At 48.8% G+C, this 25,542-nt stretch overlaps 1 protein-coding gene across 4 annotated transcripts in view; it reads right to left on the bottom strand.

Annotated features, from left to right (window-relative positions):
• Window positions 1–12,872: 12,872 nt before the first annotated feature.
• The window catches only part of AHCYL2 (adenosylhomocysteinase like 2), a 1,110,190-nt gene continuing 1,097,520 nt past the window's right edge, over window positions 12,873–25,542 (bottom strand). For all 4 annotated transcript variants that reach the window (XM_069629580.1, XM_069629582.1, XM_069629581.1 and 1 more), the window contains one exon: window positions 12,873–13,053. In XM_069629580.1, coding sequence (XP_069485681.1) covers window positions 13,047–13,053 — 7 coding nt within the window. In that variant the 3' untranslated portion in view covers window positions 12,873–13,046. The remainder of the gene's footprint in view (window positions 13,054–25,542) is intronic.

Here is a 25,542-nt window from a genome sequence, read left to right as displayed (position 1 = left end):
TCCAAGTGCCTTGGCTACTATAGACACAAAACTATTATGAAATCCATCATTTTCCAAAGCTATCATGACCAATAGATTGTAAAACTAACTGGGATGAGTAACCCTGTTCTGTTCCTTGAATATATTCTATCGCGGGAGAGTTGATCAAAATACATACATCGGTTTGTGGGTAACTCCCTGGTTTCTGATTATTTAAGCATCAAACTGAATGTAGCCAAATCTTTCAAAATAACCAGAGCCTGGTCGAACATCCGACATCCCATGCGAAATTGTAGGCTTTGTGGGGAGCTCCAGCTGGAAACCGCCAAACACCTCTTAATGAGCTGTGAGGGACTAGGGTCGCAAGGTCAACCTCTTGCTCTGGCATATATGGCGGTGCAAATGAGGAGCCGTGGTTGCAGTTTATGAATGGCAAAAACGAAGTCTATGATTTTCTTCACAATCACGTGGAAAAAGCCAACTCTTATTTTGAATGACTTCCAAGTGGATTGAATGGTGTGTGAGAAGGTGAATGGAAGGCTTAGCTACTAATGACGGTCCCTTTACACTAGGCCATGTGATTTTAATCCTCGTTTTCACTCCTGGTGTGTTGAAGTTTTTCAATTATGTCCAACTACGGAATACGTTGAATACAAAAAAATCAAAAAAAGTATTTATTCACAATGAAAAAAAAACAATGCCCACGGAATTAGCCAGTTAATAACTGGTTTGTGTATATCGCTTCTCAGCGCACGTGCATTATCGCTCTTACAAACTCTATACAAAAAAGGTATTATCCATTTTCTGTACTCAATTTGACGACTTTAAAATTATAAAGTTTGAGTTGGCCTGGCTGGTGGAAACCGAACCTGTGCGTGGGTGTAATTTTAGCGTGTGTGGGGTGTTTGTCTTGCTCAACGTTCGTGACAACATTTTGTCACCCTCATTTGGAAGGGGGGGGGTGTTTTGCAAGTTGCACAAAGATTTCTGCTGCAAGAGCTCCGACAGCTAGAGAACAGCAGTAATCCAGACGAGAGATTTTTAATTCGCTACACAATTGTGTGCGCACGTCATCTCTAGTAAAGTACTGTGTACGTTTTATGATATTGTACAGTGGAAAGATAATTTATAGGAATGCTATGCATTTGAATAATTTACTTATATTTTCAAAAGCATGTATGCCTGGAATCTTCTTTACCTTACTTAGTAATTACGAACCCAAGCCCTTGTAAAACAATGCAGCCATCCCACTCGAAGGAACATGCGCCTCTATGTGAAACCAGTTTCAGCTGGTAGCTGCCCTACTTTCTATCACTGATGTGAAGCACTCACTGACGCAGTATTTTGTATGCAAAATTGTAACCCATAACACTGCAGCAAGTAGGCACACCTTCTGCATGACAAATTTGAAAATTATTTCATTGGCACTGCCTGTCCATGCTACCTTCCACTATTTGTTTGCTGCTATCCTTCCACATCTTTTTATTTAATTCATGAGTGGTAACCAATGGCAATTTTTCTAGAACAGTGTTGTGTGTAAAGTAGGTGAGAAACAAAAAGGTGCAACAGGACGCAGTCAGAATCCCTTACTGCCCACAGAGCTACTAGTTCGAGCGATTGTACAGAGGCCAAGTAAGCTAAGGAACATGTCTCTTAAATCTGTGCCTCAATAAGCATTCACAGTGCACTCCTGGTGCGAGAAGGGCATTAAACCGTTACTTTGAAGGTATTCTGCCACTAGAAGCCAGGCGCGGTATCAGCTGAGCAAGACATGCGCAGTAACCGCGAGTCACTTAGTGCCAGTCAACAAACATAAATGGGAGCAGTTTGTGGAGAAATCCTAGAAGAAACGCGAAGGGTAATGGAAACTAAGTACCAGCTTAATAACATTAGGCAAACCAAGCTGCCGCCAGCATTACATTAAAACACATTTTGAAGAAACAAAATGGCTTACTTGTACAAACACACAAGCACATTCAATGACATCACTAACTACACAGCCAATCAGGTGCTCATTACATCAAACACTATACCAATCCGCCACAAGCCACAAGATGTACATTTTCAGAGCCATTTTAAACAAAATCGTAACTAACACACCACCTTGTTTATTTTTAATTAAAAAAAAATACTGTGAAATGTGTAACAAATTGAAAGTGGCAGTAAATATATTTTAAATCATCAATCAAGTCAAATAATTTTTAAATAACATTAACAGATGGCGGCTGCCATTTTGGAAGTAAAAATTGCTTACAATACTCTATACAAATTCAGCCAAAGAGTGCAAAAAGAGGTGTGGCTGGAGGGAAAATGGATGGGAATGGGAGGAAAATCCTATAGATTTCACTTGGCAATGGGCATTAAATGGGGGGAGGAGGGTAGGAGGACGCATAGCCAAACTACATAAATCCTTCCTCTCTGTTTATCTGCATTGAAAAGCATTACGAACTTACATTTAAAGCCCCTATTTCAAGCTCTTATGTTTAATGACAATAGTTTTGGCTTTAAAGATAGCACTTTCAGCGCCACCTAATAGCCAAAACTAAAAACGGTAGGGCTTTCCGTTACCCACATCTTAATAGGTTCTTTGATTTTGAGATCAGCTGTGCAGATTACTTTGCTGTTGCATCATGAGTCTTATGCAATTTTATTTGGTAGTTGATTAATCATTACTCAAATTTGTTACATTTTTTTGGCTTGGAAAGCACTTTAGAGAAAAGGAGCAAGTTAATTACCTGTTCTCCAGCATGGGTCTGGCATGGATTCACATGCTCATGAATATTCCCTGTCGTCAGGCCGGGAATCCTCGGTAAAGAAAAAAATCAGTATCAGTTTTGTTTCTGATCTGTCTTTCTTAGTAGTAACCAATCACTGATCTCTGGGTCATACTGCCCCCAGCCAATGACTGCCCTCTACCTAAGCCCCTCCCCTGGCAGCCATCCTCAGATTTGATGCACGTAAAGTGGCAGTATGACCAAGTGAAGAGCCTCAGAGGGGCAGGAGGGAGGGTTCGCATGTGAATCCATGCCAGACCCATGCTGGAGAACAACAGTTACAGGTAAGTAACTTGTACCTTCTCCAGCATGGGGCCTGACATGGATTCACATGCTCATGAATATAAGAATACATAGCAGTATACACATGCACAACCACGGGAGGTGGCAACAGGCTCAACATTAAGCAATACAACAACTCAACATTAAGCATCTCTTACCTCTCACCAGGCTCACCTTAAGGGGACAGGTTGCGCAGCACTGCTTGGCCGACCCTGGACTCCTCCCTGGAGTCCCGATCGACGCAGTAGAATCTCGTGAAGGTGTGCGTCGACCTCCACGTAGCAGCCCTGCAAATGTCCAGCAGGGGCACATCAGACAGTAACGCCGTGGTAGCAGCGATCGCTCTGGTCGAATGGGCTCTCGGACGGCCGGGCAGCGGTCGGTTTGCCAACCGGTGACAGTGCATGATGCAGCCGGAGAGCCATCTGGAAATGGAAGCCTTTGAGAGAGCCTTCCCTTGTCACAGCGGTTTGTGAACTTTGGACCTGTGAATCGTCTTCCGAAAACTCTGCGTGCGGTCCACGTAGAACTTCAGCACTCTAGCCACATCCAGCGAGTGCAAAGTCCTCTCGGCCAGAGACAAAGGCGACGGGAAGAAAACTGGCAACACCAAGGGCTCGTTGAGGTGGAAGTCCAATGGCACCTTGGGCATAAAGGAGGGGTGCGTCCTCAGCACCACCCTTGTGTCGTGAAAAGTCAAGTATGGAGGCTTGCAAGATAGGGCCTGGATCTCTCCCACTCGTCGTACGGAGGTGATGGCCACAAGAAATGCTGTTTTCCACGACAGGAACTTCAACGGCGCAGAGTGCATAGGCTCGAATGGGGCCCCCATGAGCCTGGTCAGCATCACGTTGAGCTCCCACGCCGGGGCAGGGGCCTTCACCGGCAGGAACGATCGGAATAGTCCCTTCATAAATTCCTTCACCAGGCGATGAGACCACAAGGACGCCCGTCCTGTAGTTCTGGTATCGGGAAATGGCAGCCAGATGGATTTTGATTGAGGCGTGAGCCAGTCCAGCTTTGGCCAGCAACAGTAGGTACGGCAATACTTGAGGGGCCTTAATCCGCAGAGGGTTAATCTTCTGTGCACGGCACCAGACAGAACCTCTTCCACTTATGTCCATAACATTTGAGAGTTGAGGACGCCCTGGCTTTTGCGAGAACCTCTCTGTAGTCAGCCGGGATATTGTATCCTCCGAACTCTAGTGCTGCAGGAGCCAAGCCTGCAAGTTCAGCGACACTGGGTCGTGATGGAGAATGGCGCCTCATTCTCTGGAGAGAAGATCTGTGTCCGTCGCCAGCTTGATAGGTGGGGACGCTGACAAGTCCAGAAGGTCCGGGAACCAGATCTGTCTCGGTCACACCGGTGCAAGGAGGATCATCCTGCACCTGGACCTCTTGAGCTGGTTGATGAGACGGAGCAGCAACGGCAACGCGTACAGGAACAGGCCGTCCCAAGGGAATGCTCCTCAGCTGAGCGAACCTGCTGGCGAACCTCTGGCACTTGGAGTTCGTCGCCGTCGCGAACAGGTCGATCTGGGGTTTGCCCCATCGTTGAAAGAGCCGATCCACCTGGTCCTGGCGTAGTTCCCACTCGTGGCACGAGCGCAGCTCCCTGCTGAGTGAGTCGGCAATGGTGTTTTTTATTCCTGCCAGGTGGAAGGGAACCAGAAACATCCCCTGGGCGACGGCCCAGTGCCACAGATCCTGGGCCTCCTTGGATAGGGCTGGATATCTGGTGCCTCCCTGCTTCCGGATGTAGAACATTGTGGTGGTGTTGTCGGTGAAGATCCTCACCACTTTGTCCTTGTGGGACGGAAGGAACGATCTGAGCGCCCAGAACACGGCTCGTAGCTCCAGGATGTTGATGTGAAGAGACCTCTCCTCCGGGAGCCAGAGGCCTCTTGCGTGGAGAGCAACGGTGTGGGCCCCCTCATCCCTCCAGGGAGGCGTCCGTCGTTACCGTCTCCTGATACGCTGGGGCCTGAAAGTCCATGCCTGCCGAGAGGTGCGCACCGGCACCCCACCATAGAATCACCCGACAGAACTCCTCGTCGAGCGGGATCCTGTCTTCGGAGCAGCGGGCGTAGAGGAACTCTTGTAGCGGACGCATCCGGAGTCTGCAAAGGGGCACAAGGTAGATGCAAGAGGACATCATCTCGAGGAGGGACTTGATGGACCTCACTCTGGCCACCTCCGTGGCTAACGGGCCCTGCACCTTGTCCAAAAAGGCCTTCGTCCTTTCTTCCGGTGGAGATGCCAATCGCTTCACTGTATCGAGCTTCGCTCCCAGAAACAGTGCGACCTGCGACGGGACCAGATGGTATTTGGGGTAGTTGATGGCGAATCCCAGCTCCGTAAGTAGACGGACGGTCCTCGCTGTGTGTTCGACGGCGAGTTCTTTTGACCTTGCACGGATTAGCCAGTCGTCCAGGTAGGGGTAGACGTGGATTCCTTGCAGGCGCAGCCGCGCCGCCACCAGTGCGAGGCACTTGGTGAACACCCTGGGTGCCGACTTTAATCCGAACGGCAGGGCTCCGAATTGGTAGGGACGCCCCTGGACTACAAATCTGAGGAACTTTCTGTGAACTTTTAGAATGTGGAAGTAAGCATCCTCCAGGTCCAGTGACGATAGGAAGTCACCCTCCTCCAGCTGTCCCAGTACATGCTGGAGGGTGACCATCCTGAATTTCTGTGCCTTGATGTACTTGTTCAACTAACGCAGGTCCAGGATGGGGCGCCAACCGCCTGTCTTCTTTCGGACGAGGAAGTATCTTGAGTATACTCCGGAGCCTCTTGGGGACGAGCTCGATGGCCCCCTTCCTGAGCATCGCCCTTACCTCCAACAGCAGTTGAGGGACGTGATTCTCCTTCCTGGCCACGGGAGGAATGCAAGGACACTTCTTTTGAAATTCCAGCGAGTGTCTGCGGGCCAGGGTGTCCAGCACCCAATGGTCGGTGGAGTTGGACTCCCACATGCTGACGAACTTTGTCAGCCGGCCTCCCACTGGGGTGCTTCGGTGGGGGCCCAACGCAACAGCCGGTTCAGTCCTGCTTGGAAGAAGCCTTGCCGCCTTGGCCTCCTTGCCGATGGCGGCGAGACCCTCCTTGCTTGCCGAGGCCTCTGTAGGCCTCCTGGAACGAGGAACGGGCCGCCTGGCGGTAAGTAGGAGAGCCGCCGCTGGATCCCTTGGAGGCTCCCTGTCTGCCTCCAGAGCTCAGAAAGGGCCGCCGTTGCTGAAGGACTCCTAGGGCTCGGGATGTTTCCGTGTCTGTCTTGAAGACCTGGAGAGCCTCATTCACCGTCTTTCCAAACAGGTTGTTGCTGTCGAACAGCATGTCCAAATCTCTGGTCTGGACGTCCTGGCGAAAGTCCGTTGCCTTGAGCCATCCTCGTCGTCGGAGGCAAACCCTGTTGCCCAGTTGGCGAAATCCGGTATCGGCAATGTCCCGCTGCTTTCTTCTTGGACGCTGCCGAGACGACAGAGTCCGACGTGGGCTGGGCCCTGAAGCACAAGGGGGCGGCATCGGGGACCCGGTACTTCTTGTACCTGTCCCTCTTGGCGGGTGTCGTGGAGGGGTTCTTGAGGATAGCCAGCCCCTCGTCCCAGATGTCGTCGAGCAACGGCACCGTGAGGACCGTCTTTCTCTTGGCCTCTCGTCGTTGGTAAAGAAACCCTTCCTTTTTCTGTTCCTCGGGGCAGAGCTGAAAGAGCTGGGATGCCCTGGTTCTCATGGCGTGAAAAGAGCCAATTTCGTCGGGCGGAGAAGCCCGAGGGGGGGGGTGATGACGGGATGTCCGTTGTGTCATCGCCGTCGTTCGTCCCCGTATCCGTCGCCGTATCCTCTCTAGGGTCCGGCGAGGGGGATGAGGGGTCCACAGGCCTCGCGGGCACGAAGGGTGGAGCGGGGTGGACTCTCCTCTGCTTGTTCGACGGGCCTGGTTCTGGATCCTCCGTCGGGGTCCGTGGTAACCTCGTCCTTATCTCAGTACATAAGGATTGGATCGCCAACAAAATGGCCACCGAGCTATCCTGGGGCTCGGGTAATGGCTGCGACGGACGGGATGGCTGCTCCACTGGGCCCTCATCACCATCGTTGCTATCTTCGATGACATCAGCGGGAACCGTCCGCTGGGATCGAACATTCTCGAACCTCTCGTTGAGGCCTATGAACCTCCCGTTGAGGCCTTTCACGGTTTCCAGCGGATCCTCCTCGGAGGCTGAATCCGAGTCCGTAATGGCCACCACCCCCACCCCCACCCCCTCTTTTTCCACCAGGGTCTTCACGGGGGTCTTAACGATGGTCTGGAAAGAGGATTCCCCATGTGGCGGCATGGAAACTCTGGGCCCCGAGGCCACCTCCACTGGCGTAGCCTCTGCCGGCTTCGCCAGGGCCGCTGCGACAACCTCGATAGAGGCCTTTGTTGGGTGGATCAAGGCCCTCACCACCTGAGGTGCGTCCTGGGCCTTCGCTTTGGGGGGAGGGTCATCGCCTCGCTCCCTTCGAGATTGACCAGGGCCTCTCCAGAAGCTTACCCGGGTTCTCGGACTTCCTCTTCCCCAAACCAGAGTGCTGGCTCGTGGTTGATCGTGCCGGGGAAGTCGCGCCCTGCCTGGCAGCCGAGGGGCCCGACCTTTCGACGCTTCCGGTGCCCGCGGACTTGTGGTGCTTGGCCTTCTGTTGGGCCCCCGTCGCCGGGGCACCCTCACAGGACTTAGAAGACCACTCAGACTTTTTCTTCGCCTTCTCACCTGCTGTGCCCTTCTCCAGCCAGGCGGCGAGGCGGGAACGACGATCTTGCTTGGTCCAGTCTGACAGGTTCTTGCTGAACGCACAGTCCTTCTCCACGTGCGTCTTGTCATTATGAAGGCAGTAGAGACATCTCAAATGCTCGCCCTCCTTGAAAACATTTTGCAATCTGCATCCTGGGCAGCTCCTGACAGCTTGGATCCGGGCGTCGAGCTTCCCTTGTCCTGGGCCATGTCCGTTGAGGTAGGCCACAGATCTTCTGGAATCCTCCAAGAAGCGCAACTCGACGAAAACTTCACCCTTGAGGGGCATAGAAGAATTCCAAAACGGGTCCATGTTATCGGAAGTAGAAACGGTGGAGCTTGAGGCTCGATTAACCAAAAAAAATGAGAAAAATCTCCTGAAAAAAGTGCAAAAACACAGTAAAAGCTTGAGAGCTAAAACACGAGGACTCCCAACACTTGACCGTGCAGTAAAAATCTGAGGATGGCTGCCAGGGGAGGGGCTTAGGTAGAGGGCAGTCATTGGCTGAGGGCAGTATGACCCAGAGATCAGTGATTGGTTACTACTAAGACAGATCAGAAACAAAACTGATACTGATTTTTTCTTTACCGAGGATTCCCAGCCTGACGACGGGGAATATTCATGAGCATGTGAATCCATGCTAGACCCCATGCTGGAGAACCAGAGGAATAGTTTGCAACACATCTCGTGTTAGACTCACTGGCACCTTTGGCAGGGCCCCAAGTATTTGGCCTGGTAGTCACTTCTGATTTAGCATAACACGGGCGTTTGCGCAGAACGTAAAAGAATAGCCCTGTAAAAAAATCCAGAGTAGAAAGAGGGATTATGGACTCATTCCCAAATTGTAAGGCTTGTCTGAAATGATGGCTCTTAAATTGGGGAGCTGCAGAAAAAGTTCATATTCATTATGGCTCCATGTGAAACCCGAAAATCCAATGTTGGGGCTGGGAGTTGAAAATGGCTACCCGCCTGTTGACTGCCCCACCGGAACAATCACAGTATAAACAAGTACGTATGGGTGCTGGACTCCCAAGAAACACCTGAGCAGGTCACCTATTGCGAATGACTATGTAGCCTCAGTATTACTTCAAACTGGTGAACTACAGCATATGAAAGAACAAAGGAAACTGCTTGAGGAAGGACACAATGAAAGTGAGAAGAAAAATGGAAGCAAGAGGACTGAAAAAAGCAGTAGCGTGCAGGGTCCACACAATGTCCCAGCTTCAAGAGGAGAAAATGTAATCATGAATAGAAAGGGGTGGGCGTAATACTGTGCAAAGTAGTGCCCTGGTTGTAAACCAATGTAAGAACCATAGATGCCATGAGTCTGGTGGAACGGTTTGGATGCAACATTTTAGTTAAAACTGAGGGATGTGTGAATTAATACAATGGAAGTTTCTAACCAATGGTTGGGCATATTATAGGTGCCTACTATGGAACAATTGCAGAAGCGACTAGGTGGGTGTAAATGGCATTTTCTTATTAAGTTACCAGGATTATTTGTTGAAGAGGTGGCAGCCTTCCCTGTAGAGATCAGTGGAAGCATTATGACAATTTGTAGAAGACCACTTAAACAAAATTCCTAGACGCGAATCCATTTTTCAGATGTCTTGGTAGGTACTCAACCACAATGCTTCATGTTGTTATCTCAAAAAATGTATCTCCAGACATTTTACCCGCAGTCAAATACATTCAATAGAACCTATAATGGAGAGATCAAGGCAGGACGTGCGTCATTAAAGAAAATACAAAAATAAAAACATGCCAGTCTGTCAAACCAGTTTCAGAAGCACTTTATTTCAGTTTTGCAATTACAGATATATTCCTTATTGCTGATCTAATACAATCACTCATACGTTAATACTTACACATCTGTTTGAAAATATTAGATTTTCAAACATTTTCTTTACTGCAGAATTTTACTGATAAACAATTCTATATTATTACTGGTAATGTTCAGAACTGAGTTATTTTGCTTAAACAAATTGCTGGTGTTGCCTAGCTCCATTTAATAATTTCTCTGAAGTAACTTTCATATTTTTAAAAACAAATACGCAGAGTAATTTTCATAGACTATCACATGAGATCACATGAGCAGGTGAGATTCCAGACTGATCAGGAAAAATACCCAAGCAGCAAAAGCTTTACTGGCAATTTGTAGGAACATGGCTAAAGCCAAGAGGCTGGATGAACATTTTTTTAAGAAATTCAAGTTAAAAAAAAAAATAGATTGCTTTCAAACTACCCTTATTAAAATACATAGGACTGAAATTAGCACAAACAGATGCATTGGTGGTAGCAAAATAGACTATGGCCTTTTTATCCCCCATTATTGATTTGTTTTGGGCCAGATAGTTTTACTTGGCTCTTATGAAGATTTCTCACTTCAAATCCTCCACAAATACCGCCAACATACGGTCCCCATTTCTACTTTATGTATTATTTGACTGTGCCAGACGGCCATGATCGAAGAGCTAGAAGCACAACTTTGCATATGATTGTTGATCATGTGCAGCAGAACAGAAAATGGGCACGTAAGAGTGTCAATGGGCTCTCCAATGTAAGCGCATTTTGAAATATTGTGATTTAAGAGTGCAAGCAATACACACAAAGAACTCACTACAACATGACAGAGCACTGGCATCCAACTGCCTGCTAGATCAAACAAAGTGCCTTGGAATTGGCATTTATATGGTTGAGCGATCAATGAGACTACCCTTGCAGAAATCCAGAAGCCAACTGAGCTCAATAGGTGTACAAGTTGGCACTGACCAGGTTTCTCTTACTTTGTGGGTTTAAATTAGGTTTGGCCAACAAAAACGTATATTCACACCAGTAGTCAACTTGTTCAAACCCAAAGAAAAAGAAACCACGAGGAGACCATTGTTTCTTATGCCAAGACTTTACAGTAACAGGAAAAAGATATCAAAGCTATCGAAGAAAAGCAATTTCCACTTTCCACAACACAGGGAAATGGGATTATGATGAAGACAATGGTCATCTGCTAATTTAGCCATCTTTCATAAAGAGGTCAATGCTAGGTTGCACATACTTCCTCTTACATGTTTCTTGAAAAAACAGCTCTACGTTTAGTGTGATGCTGTGCAGAGTATGAAAGACGAGTTGTATAATCTAAGATTTCTGCTTAATGTGTTCCTTCTATAATTAGACATGGAATCAGGCTTGTTCAATTTGACTTTAATGCAAAAGCACATAAGTTCCTATTTTTATCGTGTTCTAGCGCTTCTGTGTGTTATCCATTCAGCCTTAACGTCTCAGACAGTTTTCACACTGCCAAACTCAAGGCTTAATCAAAACAAAGTGCTCCGCACAAGGTTTGTTACCAATTAAGTTTAGTTGGAATGGACCAATGTGCACTCTCATTCGCTGCTTAGTCAGACCGTCAAGCCTAACAGGTTTACTCATATCAAAAAAATGACCAATCCTTTGCCTCAGGTGCTTTGTCCAACTTGTGATAAGACATGATTAAAAGCAGCGTTTTGGCTAATGCTGTAGTAGTTATTAAAATCCATAAACAATCTACGTTTGTGTCCATCGTAACGAAGTAGCGCATTGAGAAATAATTAAAAAAAAAAACATTTCAATTCCACAAACCGCCGTCATTTTGAAAGGCACATAACATGATGGTCCAGTTCTTCCTTCATCTAACGCTGCATCTAGAAATGTTCCATATGTTTAGCAAAAGCCAAGCCGGGCAAATAAAGTTCACATCATTACAAAGTCAGAGGTCCACAAGAAAACTAATAATCGCCGATATTGGTGAGGAAAGCAGTCCTCAATTTAAAGTAAAGTGAAGGGAGTGTTGGCACGATAATTGAACATGGCAGTGTTGCTACAATGCAAAGGATGGGCGCCCTTTTAACTTGTTAAAATAATTTACACACTAGTAAAATCTGCACTGTTAGGCCTTCAGTCCCCTTTTATTTATTAACCTGTGGCATCTCACGATTGACCGGACCCCACCCCTCAGGCTGCCACACCAGCTTCTTTTCTTGGTTTACCAATATGGTATCCAGATCGGGCTAAGGGCATGGGGACAATGGTGGAGAAGAAGTACGTGTGAGGCAATGGATACTTCTCAGCATATGTTGTAGCGATCAAATCACAGGTTTTCTACATTTTAATATTTCCGGGAAGGTGGAATAGTTTCAATGCGATGAATGGAGCAAAGACGTAAAAAGAGTACAGATGTAAAGAGACGAGCATACAGATCAGTAAAGGCCTCTACGTTTCTATATTAAGAATTGAAGCAATACAGAGCAGACCTAATTCTCCCCACCCTTTAGTGGCCATGAATTTGGTCCCGAATCAAACACAGATGATTGCAGTTTCTTTTGTGAGGGAATACTCGGATACATAGTTAAGTGAATGAGTCCCATGATCTTTTCCTGAGATGGCCCATCCTACACCCTGAGGATAAATCAGGCCCTACCCTGTACAATGTTGGAAAGAGACTTCTGGAGCCAGCGGTTTACCTGCTCTAAGGATTAAGATACCCTTCAATGGAACTTTTATTTGAGGAATGATTTGCTTTCCTGCCACCAGCCCATTCTGAAGACAGTGGTTACAAAAAGCTCATAAAATATTCGCACTAATTCAGTTTCGATATATTTTAGTTATTCTTATATGTCTGTGAGGAGGCAGACTCTATAAACGGAGAGTAGTTAAGTTTATCGGCAGTGTTTGCCAGCAAACAGGTTTGTGCTAATTTCACATATCAGGTCATGATAAAATATTAAAAATTGATTCCTGTTACTTCCACAAACTAAAACCACGGGAAAATAATAGTCAGAAGTTTCTGTAAGAAACACATTTTGGACATAAGAACAAAAAAGAAGAGTCACATCTTTCGCTCAATGAAACAGTACAAAGAAATGAAAGCAGGGATTGAGCTACAAGGCCACTCCCCCTCAAATAACGGATTGCTTTAAGCAGACAGATAATTGCAATACTTGTTCATAGAAAATAGACTGCCCCACAGTGGCCATCGCTCGGATGGTTGTCCAGGCAGTCGAACACCATTGGCAGAGGAGGCATGTACAGTATTCTAGACAGGTTCTTTTTTAATAAATAAATAATCTAACACTGTTTACTACGTGAGCAAGTCCGGCAGCTCTAGATGGGGGAAGCTCCTACTGTATCACCCTGTTGTACAGTAATTGTGAAAGGTATGCAGTCTTCATCCTTTGAATTTCTTCTTAAAGATGCAAACATTCAATACCTAAAAAGAAAGAAAAGAAATCTCTTAGCAGTAGACATACCTTTACTTCAAATTAACATGCCAAGATATTGGTTTATTTCAATCGTGAAACCTAAGAATGACAACAAACTGCCCTGTGCAAAAACATTCAATTAACACCTCACTACTTTGAATGCCAGTTGTACCTCATTGCAATAGATAAACTTGTCCTATAGCAGCACCTTAAAGAGGTGGGCTTGAGACCAGTTCCTATCTGCTTGCGGGACCATTCTTTGCCAGTTGGATGCCCAACGTTGTGCCCCTTAAGCAGACCGATGCCCTTGGTCCGGTTCCTCAGGCTCCCTGGTGCTTTATTCAGTGCTTCTGCCTAGTGGGTCATTCTACTCGGTGCATGGATTATTGTGCCTTCATGCATCTGGGCTATTCCCGATTGAGGGTTCAAGACCCCGACTACTGGATGCCTTTCCCAGAACAGTAAAGATAGCACTGGTTAGACAAAAATCTGGTTCTCTATTCCTGAGGTGGATCCACAGTGAAAGACAATGCAAGTATTTGTCCTGGGTCCTTATATTCTCTTTGGAATCGTCGCCTGGGATCCCCCTGGGTCTTGGGGTAGAGGGGTGTGGCAAACACCTACTGCATATTACCATTGTCTTGCATTGGTGTCCTTCCTGCTCCGTTTCCATTACTCTTCAACGGCTGTGGCTGCAACCTACAGCTGGAGCTCGAGGGTCCCATCTAGTGTTCCCTATTTCTTAGTGAAGACTGTATTCCTAGTACTCACCTGTCATTTATTAGGGATTTTATAGTATAACGGTAACCACTTGTGTTAATGTTAAAGGATATTTGTAGCACACACCATCACCACCAGAGTGGTCCCCTGGTGCTCTGGAAAAGGAAAGGGGGGTGTGTTTGTTGGAACAAGCGGGAACAATGCAAGAGAGCAGTGATGTGCTATTGGCAGCTTCAGTTCGGTTAACACCGTTCGCTGGGCTTGGGGTGCTTTCCGGTCAGTAGCTGTTGTGCGAATCTGTGTGAGGTTTGTTTCGTTGTTGCAGTGTAGTGAAGAATGTGCGGTTTGTTGTGCTATAGGGTTGTGGTTGGTTAGAGTTTCAGAGGTGTATACAGAGAGGTGAGATTGTAAGTGGGTTGTTATTGGCATCGCTATCTAGAAGTGATGTGCTCAATTTCCACTTTCTTTCGAGATGTGGCGTGTGAATCTCTCTGCATTTCTATCTATATCCGGTGCTGGGTAATATTCACAACGGCCACCAATATTTACAACTGTATCCAAATGTGGCACTGGCTCACCTTCGAAATCCTGTCTATATGTGAAGCAAGCTAGTACTCACAATTTTATCTAAATCTGACTCGATAGTATTCCAAATGCAGTCTAGACGTGGCACTTGATAATTGCTATTTTATCTATAAGTGGCACTGGCCGACATTTACATTCCTATCTGGTGTTGATGCAGGCGATTGTTCACAATCTTATCTAAGTGTGGCATATGCCATCATTCACAATTCTGTCTGGGACCGGCAGAGGCTAATGTTAACAATTCTATTAAATGTGGCACTTGCTATCATTCATAATCCTATCTAGATGTGACTCTGGCTAATGTTCTCGATTCCATCTAAGTGTGGGACATGCTAACAATGTGGTTACATTGTTTCTATTCTAGGGGTGAATTGGGACCTGTGCATGGCCAGGATTGCTGGGCTCATTTTATCTGACTTATGGGTGGGCCACTGGACGTTGTTTGTATCCCTTCACGCCATCTTATTTATTTTTATTTGGATTTATAAAGCGCCGAGCGGCCCGAAGGCATCCGTCACACTATATGTTTATGTTATTGTGATTTTTACCACGCACTGCTGTCATTTTCATGGTCTCAAGGCGCTGAGGTGGCTCTGAAAAGGAAGGGGTTTGGGATGGGTTAGTTAATGGGATTGAGAGGGACTAGCACAAGAGAGCTTTAATGTGCTGTTGGTAGCTTCAGTTCTGAAAGACCGGTCACTGTGTGCTGTTTTTTTAGTTCATCGACGTTGTGTGGCTTTTGATGCGTGGTTGTATGGGGTGGTTTCTCTGCGTCTTGGGTAATTTAGAGAGTCAGTGGAGTGATTGTGGTTTGCAGTGTTTTTGTGGCTGAGGTGTATGTTTGCACACCCACCATCCAACAGTGATGTAACCAGAGTATTAGAGAGTTTTTAGTACGGTTAGTCTGGGTCTTTTTTGTGTCAGGTTGATCCGATTGGGTTAGTTTTATCGGATGGTGTTAGGGTCAGGTCTTTTATTCCTCTGGGTGACCCAGTTTCAAAATGTGTATTTGCATTGGTGGTTTTCCTTAGCTGGTGTTCCCTCTTTAGCTTAGTGAATTAAAAAGCCATGTCCTTAACAGTTTCCTGAATTTTAGGTGATCCTCTGTTCGCATTTCCTTTGGGAGCAAGTTCCAAATTCTCACCGGTATGCAGGACAATGCTGATCCCCCGAATTTGTGCTTCGCATATTGTTTCAGTTAGAGGAAAATGTTGTTACTGGACCATGGTGCAGTCCGTGGCCCCACGGTGCCCAGCAAGTAGGGGCTATGTGCTTGTCCCTTGTGGGAACACCTAGAAATAAAGAAGCAGATACCAGGGTAATGAAAGTACTTTATTAAATGTGTTGGGTATGTTTAATTTATGTGTGTGTGTTCAATGTGTTTGGCTTTGGAAGGTTAATAAAGAAATTAAAGGAAAACAAAGGAATAGCACTCCCTTGCTCGAGAAGAACAAGTTACTTTCTTACCTGGTAACGTTCTTTCGATGCGATGGTCCGACGACGTATTCCATATCTATGACATGTAATCACCACAGCTGTGCTGCTTCGGAAACTTTTCCGGCGTCTGCGTCCTGCGTCGATGACGTCGATGCGCCGACGTCGAGGACCTCCTCCGACGTCCGACATCATCCGATGTGATAAGTAGGACGCACGACGCCCGTAGCCTCAGTTGTAGTTTTTTCCCCCCAGAACGTGTGACATAAGTCAACTGCCAGTCAGACACAAAGCCTTGCTGAACGTAAGCTGCAATCGCAAAAGAAATTCTGCAGCGGGGAAGGCAGGGCGGGAGCGATATGGAATACGTCGTCGGACCATCCCATCGAAAGAACGTTACCAGGTAAGAAAGTAACTTGTTCTTCGAGGGGATTGGGTCCTCTGACGTATTCCATATCTATGACAGACTCCCAAAGCAGTACCAAAACAAGGAGGAGGGAAAGAATTTAGAAGCAAAATTTTAGAATAGCCAATCAAATAGCCGAACAAAAGGACCGCCTTGCCAAAGGCCAGATCCTGCCCTCTGATGGAATCGAGGGAATAATCCCATACAAATGTATGTACTGAAGCCCAGGTGGCTGCATCACAGATGTTGCGAATAGGAACACCCCTCTGCAGGGCAGTAGATGCAGCCACACCCCTGGTAGAATGGGCCCGCAAGCCAGCCGGTGGGTCCTTACCCGCCAAGCGGTAACACTCCGAGATGGCCAAAATAATCCAGCGGGACAAAGTCTGTTTCGTCACAGCTTGCCCCAAACGCTTTCCAGCGTAACCAATAAAGAGTTGATCGTCCACTCTGACCCGGGACATGCGTGAAACATAAAAGCTTAAAGCTCTCCTAGGATCAAGCCTATGGAGCCTCTCCTCTTCCTTACCAGGATGCGGAGGAGGATAGAATGCCGGAACAACAACCTTCTGGGCTAAATGAAATTCCGTCACTACCTTCGGAAGAAAAGAAGGACGAACTCGAAGGACAACCCTGTCCTTGTGAAAAACCGTGAAGGGTGGCTTAACTGAAAGTGCCTGTAACTCACTCACTCTGCGAGCGGAAGTAACCGCAACTAAAAACACAGTTTTCAAAGTTAACAGCCTCAAAGGGCAAGAATGTAAAGGCTCAAACGGAGCACCCATAAGAAACCTAAGAACAAGGTTTAAATCCCAACCGGGCACCAGGAAAGGTGACGGAGGGAACACATTAGTGAGCCCTTTCAGAAACTGTGAAATTAAAGGGATTTTAAAGTAAGAACACTCTTCAGACGAGCGCTTAAAGATGGACAGCGCCGCCAGGTAACCTTTAATGGTACCCACTTGCAAGCCCCTGTGGGCCAGAGAAAGCAAAAAGGACAGAACCATGGGGATGTCACATGCAAAAGGATCCACATTCCGAACTCTGCATCAGTCGCAGAACTTACGCCAACGGCACAGAGACTTCGTTGCTGGCCTACGGGCCGAAAGCAACACCTCCATCACGTCTTCAGGGAGGTCCCAATCCATATACCTCAACCTCTCAGAAGCCAAGCGTGAAGGTTGAGGGATCCGACCTCTGGATGGAGAACCCGACCCCCCTCCCGTGAGAGCAGATCGTCTCGGTAGGGAAGACGACGTGGAGGGCAGATGGACAAGTCGAGAAGGTCCGGGTACCACGTCCTCCGAGCCCACGCCGGAGCAATGAGGATCATCCGGGAACCGAACTTCCGTAACCTCCGCAGCACTTGCGGGATGACGGGGACTGGAGGAAACGCGTACAGCAGCGGGAATGACCACTCCACCACGAACGCGTCTCCCAAGGCTCCTTTCGGAGGAAATTCCCGCGAGCAAAACCTTTCGCACTTCCGGTTGACACTGGAGGCGAAGAGATCCACTTGAGGGGTCCCCCAAAGGGCGAAGATCTCCAAGAGAATCTCCTGAGCCAACTCCCACTCGTGAGAGATCACGCTCTGCCTGCTCAGAGCGTCCGCCGTCACGTTTTCGTCTCCGGCCAGATGAACTGCCGAGATCGAAATTTCCTGCTGGATGGCCCAGAACCCGAGCTGCATCGCCTCCCTGCACAGAGGAAGTGACCCTGCCCCCCGCCCCCTTTTTGTTGAGGTAGTGCATGGCCACTGTGTTGTCCGTCAGGATCAGGACATTCTTTCCTCTCACAGTCGGCAGAAAAGCCTTCAGGGCTAGCCCGACGGCCCTCAGCTCCAACAGATTGATATGGAGTCTGGACTCCGACGGAGACCAACGACCGCTGACTGTCAGCCCGTTGGCATGAGCTCCCCATCCCGTGAGGGACGCATCCGTCACGATTGTCACCTCCGGCCAGGGAAGCCAAAATGGAGCCCCCTTCATCAAGTTGCCTTCGACGGCCCACCACAGAAGGTCCTGGGTGACCGAGGGCGGCACCTGAACCGGGTCCGACATCCTGCCGGAGGACTGCGACCATGGCGTCTTGAGTGCCCACTGCAAAGATCTCATTCGCAGGCGAGCCTCTGGCACCAGAAGAATGCAGGATGCCATGAGGCCGAGCAACCTCAAGAACTCGAACGCTGGGAGCGTCTGGGCCTGCTGAAACTTGTGCACCATCTGCTGAATGTGAAGAGCCCTCACCTGGGGAGGAAAACACTGCCCCAGGGAAGTGTCGAGCACTGCTCCGATGTTCTGGAGCCTCTGTGTTGGCGTCAAATGGGACTTCTTTAAATTGAGGGAGAAGCCCAGCCTGTGAAGGGAGTGGCAGGTGACGGACAGATGATCCAGGACTTGCTCGGGAGAGCTCCCCCTGATCAACCAATCGTCCAGGTAGGGGTAGACGTGAATCCCCCCCTTGCCTGAGATGCGCTGCCACCACCACCATGAGCTTGGTGAAAACCCTCGGGGCGGAGGTCAATCCGAACGGCAGGACCCGAAACTGAAAGTGCGAGTCGCCAACCGCGAACCTCAGGTACTTCTTGTGCTTGGGATGGATCGGGACATGGAAGTAAGCATCCTTGAGGTCGAGTGACACCAACCAGTCCTGAAGCTGAAGGGCCTGGAGGACTTGAGAGAGAGAGTAACCATATTGAACTTGTCCTTCCTGAGGAGTTTGTTCAAACCGCGCAAGTCCATGATGGGTCTCAATCCCCCGTCTTTCTTCGAAATCAAAAAATAAGGGGAATACCATCCCTTGTTCCTCTCCGCTACAGGCACCAGTTCTATAGCGCCCTTCTCCAGCAGGGCTTGAATTTCCTGCGCAAGGAGCGAGCGGATCCGGACACTTCAAAGAGAGGTTCCCCGGTGGATTGTCGCGAGGCCTGTGCCGAAAGGGAAGTCAGTAGCCGTGGGTTATGATCTCCAGAACCCACACATCCGAAGTAATGGCTTGCCACTCTACAAGATGCTGCGCCAGCCTTCCCCCAACCGGCGAACCATGGGACCTGGCCTCATGACTGAGTAGGAGCGGCTGCGGCGTTACCTGAGGGCAAAGAGGCAACTGCCCGAGCGGCCTTGGCACCACGGGTACCCTGTCGTCCACCTCTGGTACCCCTGCGTTGGCCTCTTTGACTGCCAGCTCCTCTCGCTTTACTGAAGGACGAGTAATAGCGAAAGGAACCACCCCTCCACTGCTGTCCCCTAGGACGAAAAGGCGGAGGTTGGCGAACTGCAGCGCCCAACGACTTCGCTGCAGCTTTTGAGGTCTGCAACCTCTCAAGGCTCTCGTCAGCCTTGCTGCCAAAAAGGTGTTCACCGTCAAAGGGCATGTTGAGGAGCCGGGACTGCACATCAGGAGCAAACCCCGACTTCCGCAACCACGCAAACCTGCGTATCACGGTGCTCGCCGCCATGGACCTACTGACGCATTCAGCCAAGTCCAGACCCGACTGAACGGACTCACACATGGCATCCTTACCATCCTGGACCATAGCAAGGAAACCATCCCGTTCATCCCCTTCGGGAATATGTTCAGCCGCTAACGCAACACAGTACCACAGAGTGTGCGTGAAACGTGACAAGGCACAAATGGAGTTGGCCGCCTGAAGCGCCATACCACCAGAAGAAAACACTTTCTTCGCCCAGCCATCAAAACGTTTGTCGTCCCCATCAGGAGGGATGGTAGGGTACGACGCCTGCTTTGCCGGGGCCGTGGCCGCCTGCACCACCAAACTTTCCGGAGTGGGGTGCCTGGTCAAGTAGCAGGGGTCGCTACTGGCTGGATGGTATTTACGCGACAAGGATCTGCCCACCGCCGGGAGACTCTCCGGAGCAGTCCAAGCCGCCGCCACCCTTCTCTGTAAAGCCATATGGAACGGCAGTACCGGGTCAGTTGGGGGACCAACATCAAGGATGTCCGTCAGATCATCCTGCACAAACTCCCCTGGGGGAGCAGACCATCCCAGATACTCAGACACCCTAGCCATAAGGCGCCGGTACGAGGAATCGGCATGGGAGCCAGGCTCAGGCCTACAAAATTCCACCTCCGGAGAGGTGTCCAGTCCACTGGCATCATGCAGGGACTGCCTCAAATCGTCAAACTGACTATGGCCCGAGACAATGTCATCTGGCACCTGACTAGGAACCAGGCCATCAGAATCCTCATCGCCTCTGAAATATATTCCAGGTGGCGAAAAGGCACCCGAGAGTGCTTGCTCTTAACCAGAGCCTTCCTAAGGGGTACACCCGTGACACGGGGCACCTCCGACACGAAAGGCGTCGATGGCGTCGAGCGAATCCGAATCGGCGGCGACGTCGAGAAAACCGGCAACGGCGCCGAGAGGATCGCCGTCGACGTTGAGGAAATCGGCGTCGACGTCAGATGCAGCGCCTCCAGTATCGGCGGTGTCGACACAGCCCTCGAAACCGGAGCCCCGAGCGTGTCCCTCGACGACCTGATCGTCGACGGCTTCGACGACTTCCTCGAAGCCGGAGCCTCGAGAAAGCCTGTCGACGCCCTCGACGCCTCAGACTTCACAGGAGCACACGGTCTCGAACGCGTCGAGGACCGGGACCTGGAACGGGTACGGCGAGAACGAGCCTCCTTGTCCGAACGGGACCGCTCCCGTGACTCGTGCCGACCACTCTTGCGAGCGGTGTCTCTCGACCTCTCACGGCCGACCCCACTCGGGGGCGGGGACGGCCGAGTACCCTGCGACTCAAGAATCGCCAACATTTTCTTCCTGAAGGAAGCCCATTCCTCCGGCGTCGCACGGCTGGTGGGGTAACCGACGTGCCGGGCAGAATCCTCGGAAGAGGACCTGGAAGGCGACCGGTGACGGCGCTTCCGAGAATGCCTCGAAGAGGCTGAGGAGTGGCGAGACCCACTCCTAGAAGAAGACCGACGAGACTTCCGACGATGACGCGGAGAGTCACCCCTCGAATCATCCGTCGAAAGCCCCGCCGACTTCGACTTCCGGGGCTTGGACACCCGACCTACCGACAACAACTTCTTGCGTTCGCGTAAGGCTTTGGACGTGAGCGACTGGCAGTCGATACAGTCATCCGTGTCGTGGGCGTCCCCGAGGCACCAGAGGCAGGCGTCGTGCGAGTCAGTCACCGACATCTTGGACCCACACTCCCCGCACTTATAGCGGGAGCCGCCTGGAGAGTGAGCCAAGGGGCTGAACTGCTTATTCCAGGGGCAGGTCGACTGCCACGAGGCCCTGGTGGATGTCAGCCATCGGTGCCCGCCTAGAAGATTTAAAAAGGGCTGCAGGCACGGCAGTGATCATTGGTGGACCCCACTCCCACCGGGCCATGAAAGAGGTCAGAGTCATGGTGATGGCTGGCGGACCCCCACTTGGGCAGGGGGTTACCCAGAAGACGAGCAGAGCACAGGTGGCCCCATGTGGTGAACCTGGCCACCCAAAAGGAGGAAGCATGCCAAACCCCCATCAATATCAGGAGACAGGCCCCCAGCCAGCCCTTCTTCAAGCTTGGCAGCCAACCCTCAGGGTGCCAGGGTCACCGGAGACAGCCTTTGAAGGCACCGTTAAGGGGCTGACCGACTGCAGCAGGCACCCCCATTGTGACTTACTGTTTATATAGTATTACATGTTGTATATATGGTGTATATTAACTTCTATTTGTATGTGTACTTCTATGTATATATTTAAATATTGTTAAGCAGGGTAAAGTAGAATTGGGTTATATAGAAAGGGAATGTTATGTTGATTTTAAAAGTTAAGCAGGGGTAGGACGTTAACTATATGACAAATTATCTTCATGGTGATTCAGGTTCTCTTAGTCCAGGCTCTCCCTCCTTCACAACTGGTTGGGAAAGTCTGTATCCACAAGAGGGCCGGAAAAGCTGGTTGCAAAAGATAGCTGTCACTTTAAGAAATATGAAGGCGTAGGGCCTACGTCACGCGTGTCGCTCCGCGCGCTGGGCGCACACCTTACACCTATGTCACCAATGTTCCACACCCAGTTCCTGTGGTTCCGCCAATGGTGGTAGGATATGCTTTCTGTAGGGGATGGCTGGACGGGTTTTGTGAAGGAGTGAGAGCCTGGACTAAGAGAACCTGAAACACCATGAAGGTAATTTTTTATTTCTCCTTCGTCCTGGATCTCCCTCCTTCCCAAATGGTTGGGATCAGACTATAGTTGCTGCCTTGGCTCTAGTGGAATGAGCCTGAAGTCTCTGCGAAGTCTCAAAGCTTATGATATGAAAGCCCTTTCATATCATAAGCTTTGGAGACACAGGACACAACCCATCCGACGATGGAAGCTTTGGCTGCTTTATTGCCAGGAGAAGGGCCACCGTAAGTAATGAAGAGCTGGTCTGCTTTCCTGAACCATTTGGTCCTTTCTCGACAACATTTTAGAGTTCTTACAACGTTTAGGTTGTGTAATAGAAGAAAAACGGGAAGACCTATTTCCTGATCCAAATAAAAAACAGAAACCGCCTTTGGTAGAAAGGAGGGGACCGTACAAAGGACTACTTTATTGTTATGGAAAACATACAAGGTTCCTTTGAGGAGAGAGCTGGGAGCTCTCCAATCCTTCTAGCCGAGGTAATGGCTACTAAAAATGCTGTTTTCCAAGTTAGAAATTCTAATTCACATGATGCCTAGGCTTGAATGGTTTTTGCATTAGAGCGGACAAAACTATGTTGAGATCCCACTGAGGTGGAGGTTCACGAATAGGGGGATGCAAACGTAGAAGGCCGGCAAAGTGCCTATGATTGGCTTTGTTTGAAAGAGAGAAAGACTTATGTTCTCTGTTTAGGTATGCTCCAATAGCCGATAAGTAATGTTAGAAAGTGTCTACTTTGACACTGGTGGAAACTAGATAAGACATGAAGGACAGGACATCAATCGAAGCCTCTAGAGGACCAACATCACGGTCTAGGGCCCAGTGACAGAACCGTAACCATTTGCTACAACATGCCTTCGTAGTAGAAGCTTTCCTGAAAGCTGACATGGTTATATTTTGCTCTGACACATGTAAGTGGGAGAAGGCTAGTTTTTCAGGAACCAGGCCTTCAAGTTTAGCTATTGAGGGGAGGGATGAAGGACCTGCCCTTTCTGTTGAGTCAAAAGAGCCCTCGATAATGGGAGATCTAGTTTGTAAGTCCCTGCTAACTCTACAAGGTCTGGATACCAAATCTGGTGAGGCCAGAAAGGGGCTACAGGAATCATACTTCGATTCTGTGACATTGTGAATTTGAGCAATATTTTGTGCATCAATGGGACAGGTGGAAACGCGTAAAGTGCTACGTTCGACCAATCCAGGTGTAGGGCATTTCCCAGGGACTGAACACCCTGACCTTGCATTGACGCAAACTGAGGACATAGAGAGTTGTGCTGATTAGCAAAGAGGTCTACTGATGGATGGCCCCACTTCTGAAATCTTTGCTATTGATTGTTTCAGCTCCCACTCATACGGAGCAGACTGTAACCTGATCAGTTTGTCTGCTAGGACGTTCTTTCCCTCCAGATCGGACACCAACAAAAATGTGATTCTGAATGGCCCAATACCAAATCTTCTGTTAGGAGACACGGGAAGGGAACGAGTGCCACCCTGCTTGTTAATATAGAACATTGCCATGGTATTGTCCGTTACAATCTTCACCACATTTCCTTGAAGTGAGGGAAGAAATTATTTTAGAGCGGGAAATGTGGCTTAGTTTCAGGGCAGTTATGTGGTCCTTTTACTGAGAAGACCAAAGACTGTGTGCTGTTAGTCCTAGACAATGGTCTCCCCAACCGTAATCAGAAGAGTCTGTTGTAAAAACTATTTGGTGAAGAGGAGGCTGAAAAGGAGACCTGATTAAAAGGTTTTCTGGGGAGTTCCATCAGATTAGTGAGTCCTGGACTTGCTTTGGAATTTGAATTTCCTGCAAATGCAACAGGTGGTTCCAGTTGCAGGCAAGATGCCACTGGACTACTGTTCTCATGCGGAGCCTTGCAAAGGGAACTAGGTTTATGCAAGAGGCTATTATAGCCCCAAGAGCCTTTGAAACCACCAAGCTATTAGAGTCTGATGGGTTTTGAACTTTAAGATGGCTTGAATTGCTTCTACCCTTTCCGGGGAAGGAAAGGCTCAGTGTAGAGTAGCATCTATAACTGCTCCTAGGAATTGAATCCTTTGCAAAGGAAGGAGTTTGGATTTTGCCACATTTACAGAAAACCCTAGGTCAAAAAGAGTGAGGCATGGTAATTTCATCTTTTGAAGCAATTCCTCCGTAGACTGGGCCTTGAGAAGCCAGTCTAAGTAAGGATATAGATGTAATGTACTTAGCCGAAGGTAAGCGGCCACTGTTCCAAGAATTTTTGTGAATACCCTGGTAGCAGAACTGACCCCGAACGGCAGACATGTGAACTGGTAATGAGACCATCCTATAGTGAACCCCAGGAACTGACTGATCTTTGAAGATGGGACTGTAAAACTAAGCATCCTGCTGATCTATAGATGCCATCCAATCGTTCCGATGGAGGCTAGAATTTGAGGAATGGTCGCCATGTGGAAGGTTTTGATTAACAGAAATTGGTTGAGATCTGAGAGGTCAAGAATTGGACGGATCCAGCTGCATTTCTTTGGGATCAGAAAGTAACAGGAATTTTAAATAAATAATTATCTCTCTTTTACACCAAGCTCTTGTCAGTGTTTGCTTGTTCTACTGTGTTCTTTGGACCTATTGTGAATACTATGTATACTGCCTAACTCTTCTTGAGGGAAGTCTGACTGCTCAGCCACAGCTACCAAGTGAATCTGTGTGGTACAGACTGCTACCAAGTGGGTTTACTGCCAAACACCTGTAGTCTTAAATCTTTTGCAGTGGTCCCAGAGGGAACTGCACAGGTTTCTGCCTAACACAGAGGATCTTCCAAAAGCTTTAGGCCAGCTTAAAAGCAACACACACAATCTGGTGTCCCTCTCCCTGGCTCTACGGTTTCCTGCAGCAACTGTGAGGAAATTCAACCAGCTCCGAGATGGATGTCCAGGTGGCTTACTTGGGAGTTGATTGGTCCCATACACTCAAAAGGGAGAAGTCATCCTTGCAGGGCTTCTCTGTCGATGCAAACTTGGCAAGTAGTCACTGCAGCAGGGCTTCACCGGGCAAACCAACGGTCCAAGAGTTGCTGCAGGCGTCCTCTTCAAGCTCTTCTTCGGTTCCTTCGTCCAGTGGTCGGCTCTGCCTTCCAAGCCAAAAGACTTGCCTTTTATTCAGTTCTCTCTCATTCATTCCAGCCTAGCTGTCACTCACCCAGCAGGGTGGCTGTCTGTCCTTATCCGACAGT

Source organism: Ambystoma mexicanum, chromosome 12 (assembly GCF_040938575.1).
Source record: "Ambystoma mexicanum isolate Mex_15411 chromosome 12, UKY_AmexF1_1, whole genome shotgun sequence".
Classification (NCBI taxonomy): Eukaryota; Metazoa; Chordata; class Amphibia; order Caudata; family Ambystomatidae; genus Ambystoma; species Ambystoma mexicanum.
The sequence above is the reverse complement of the archived record's forward strand: the minus strand, read 5'-3'. Positions and strand labels throughout refer to the sequence as shown.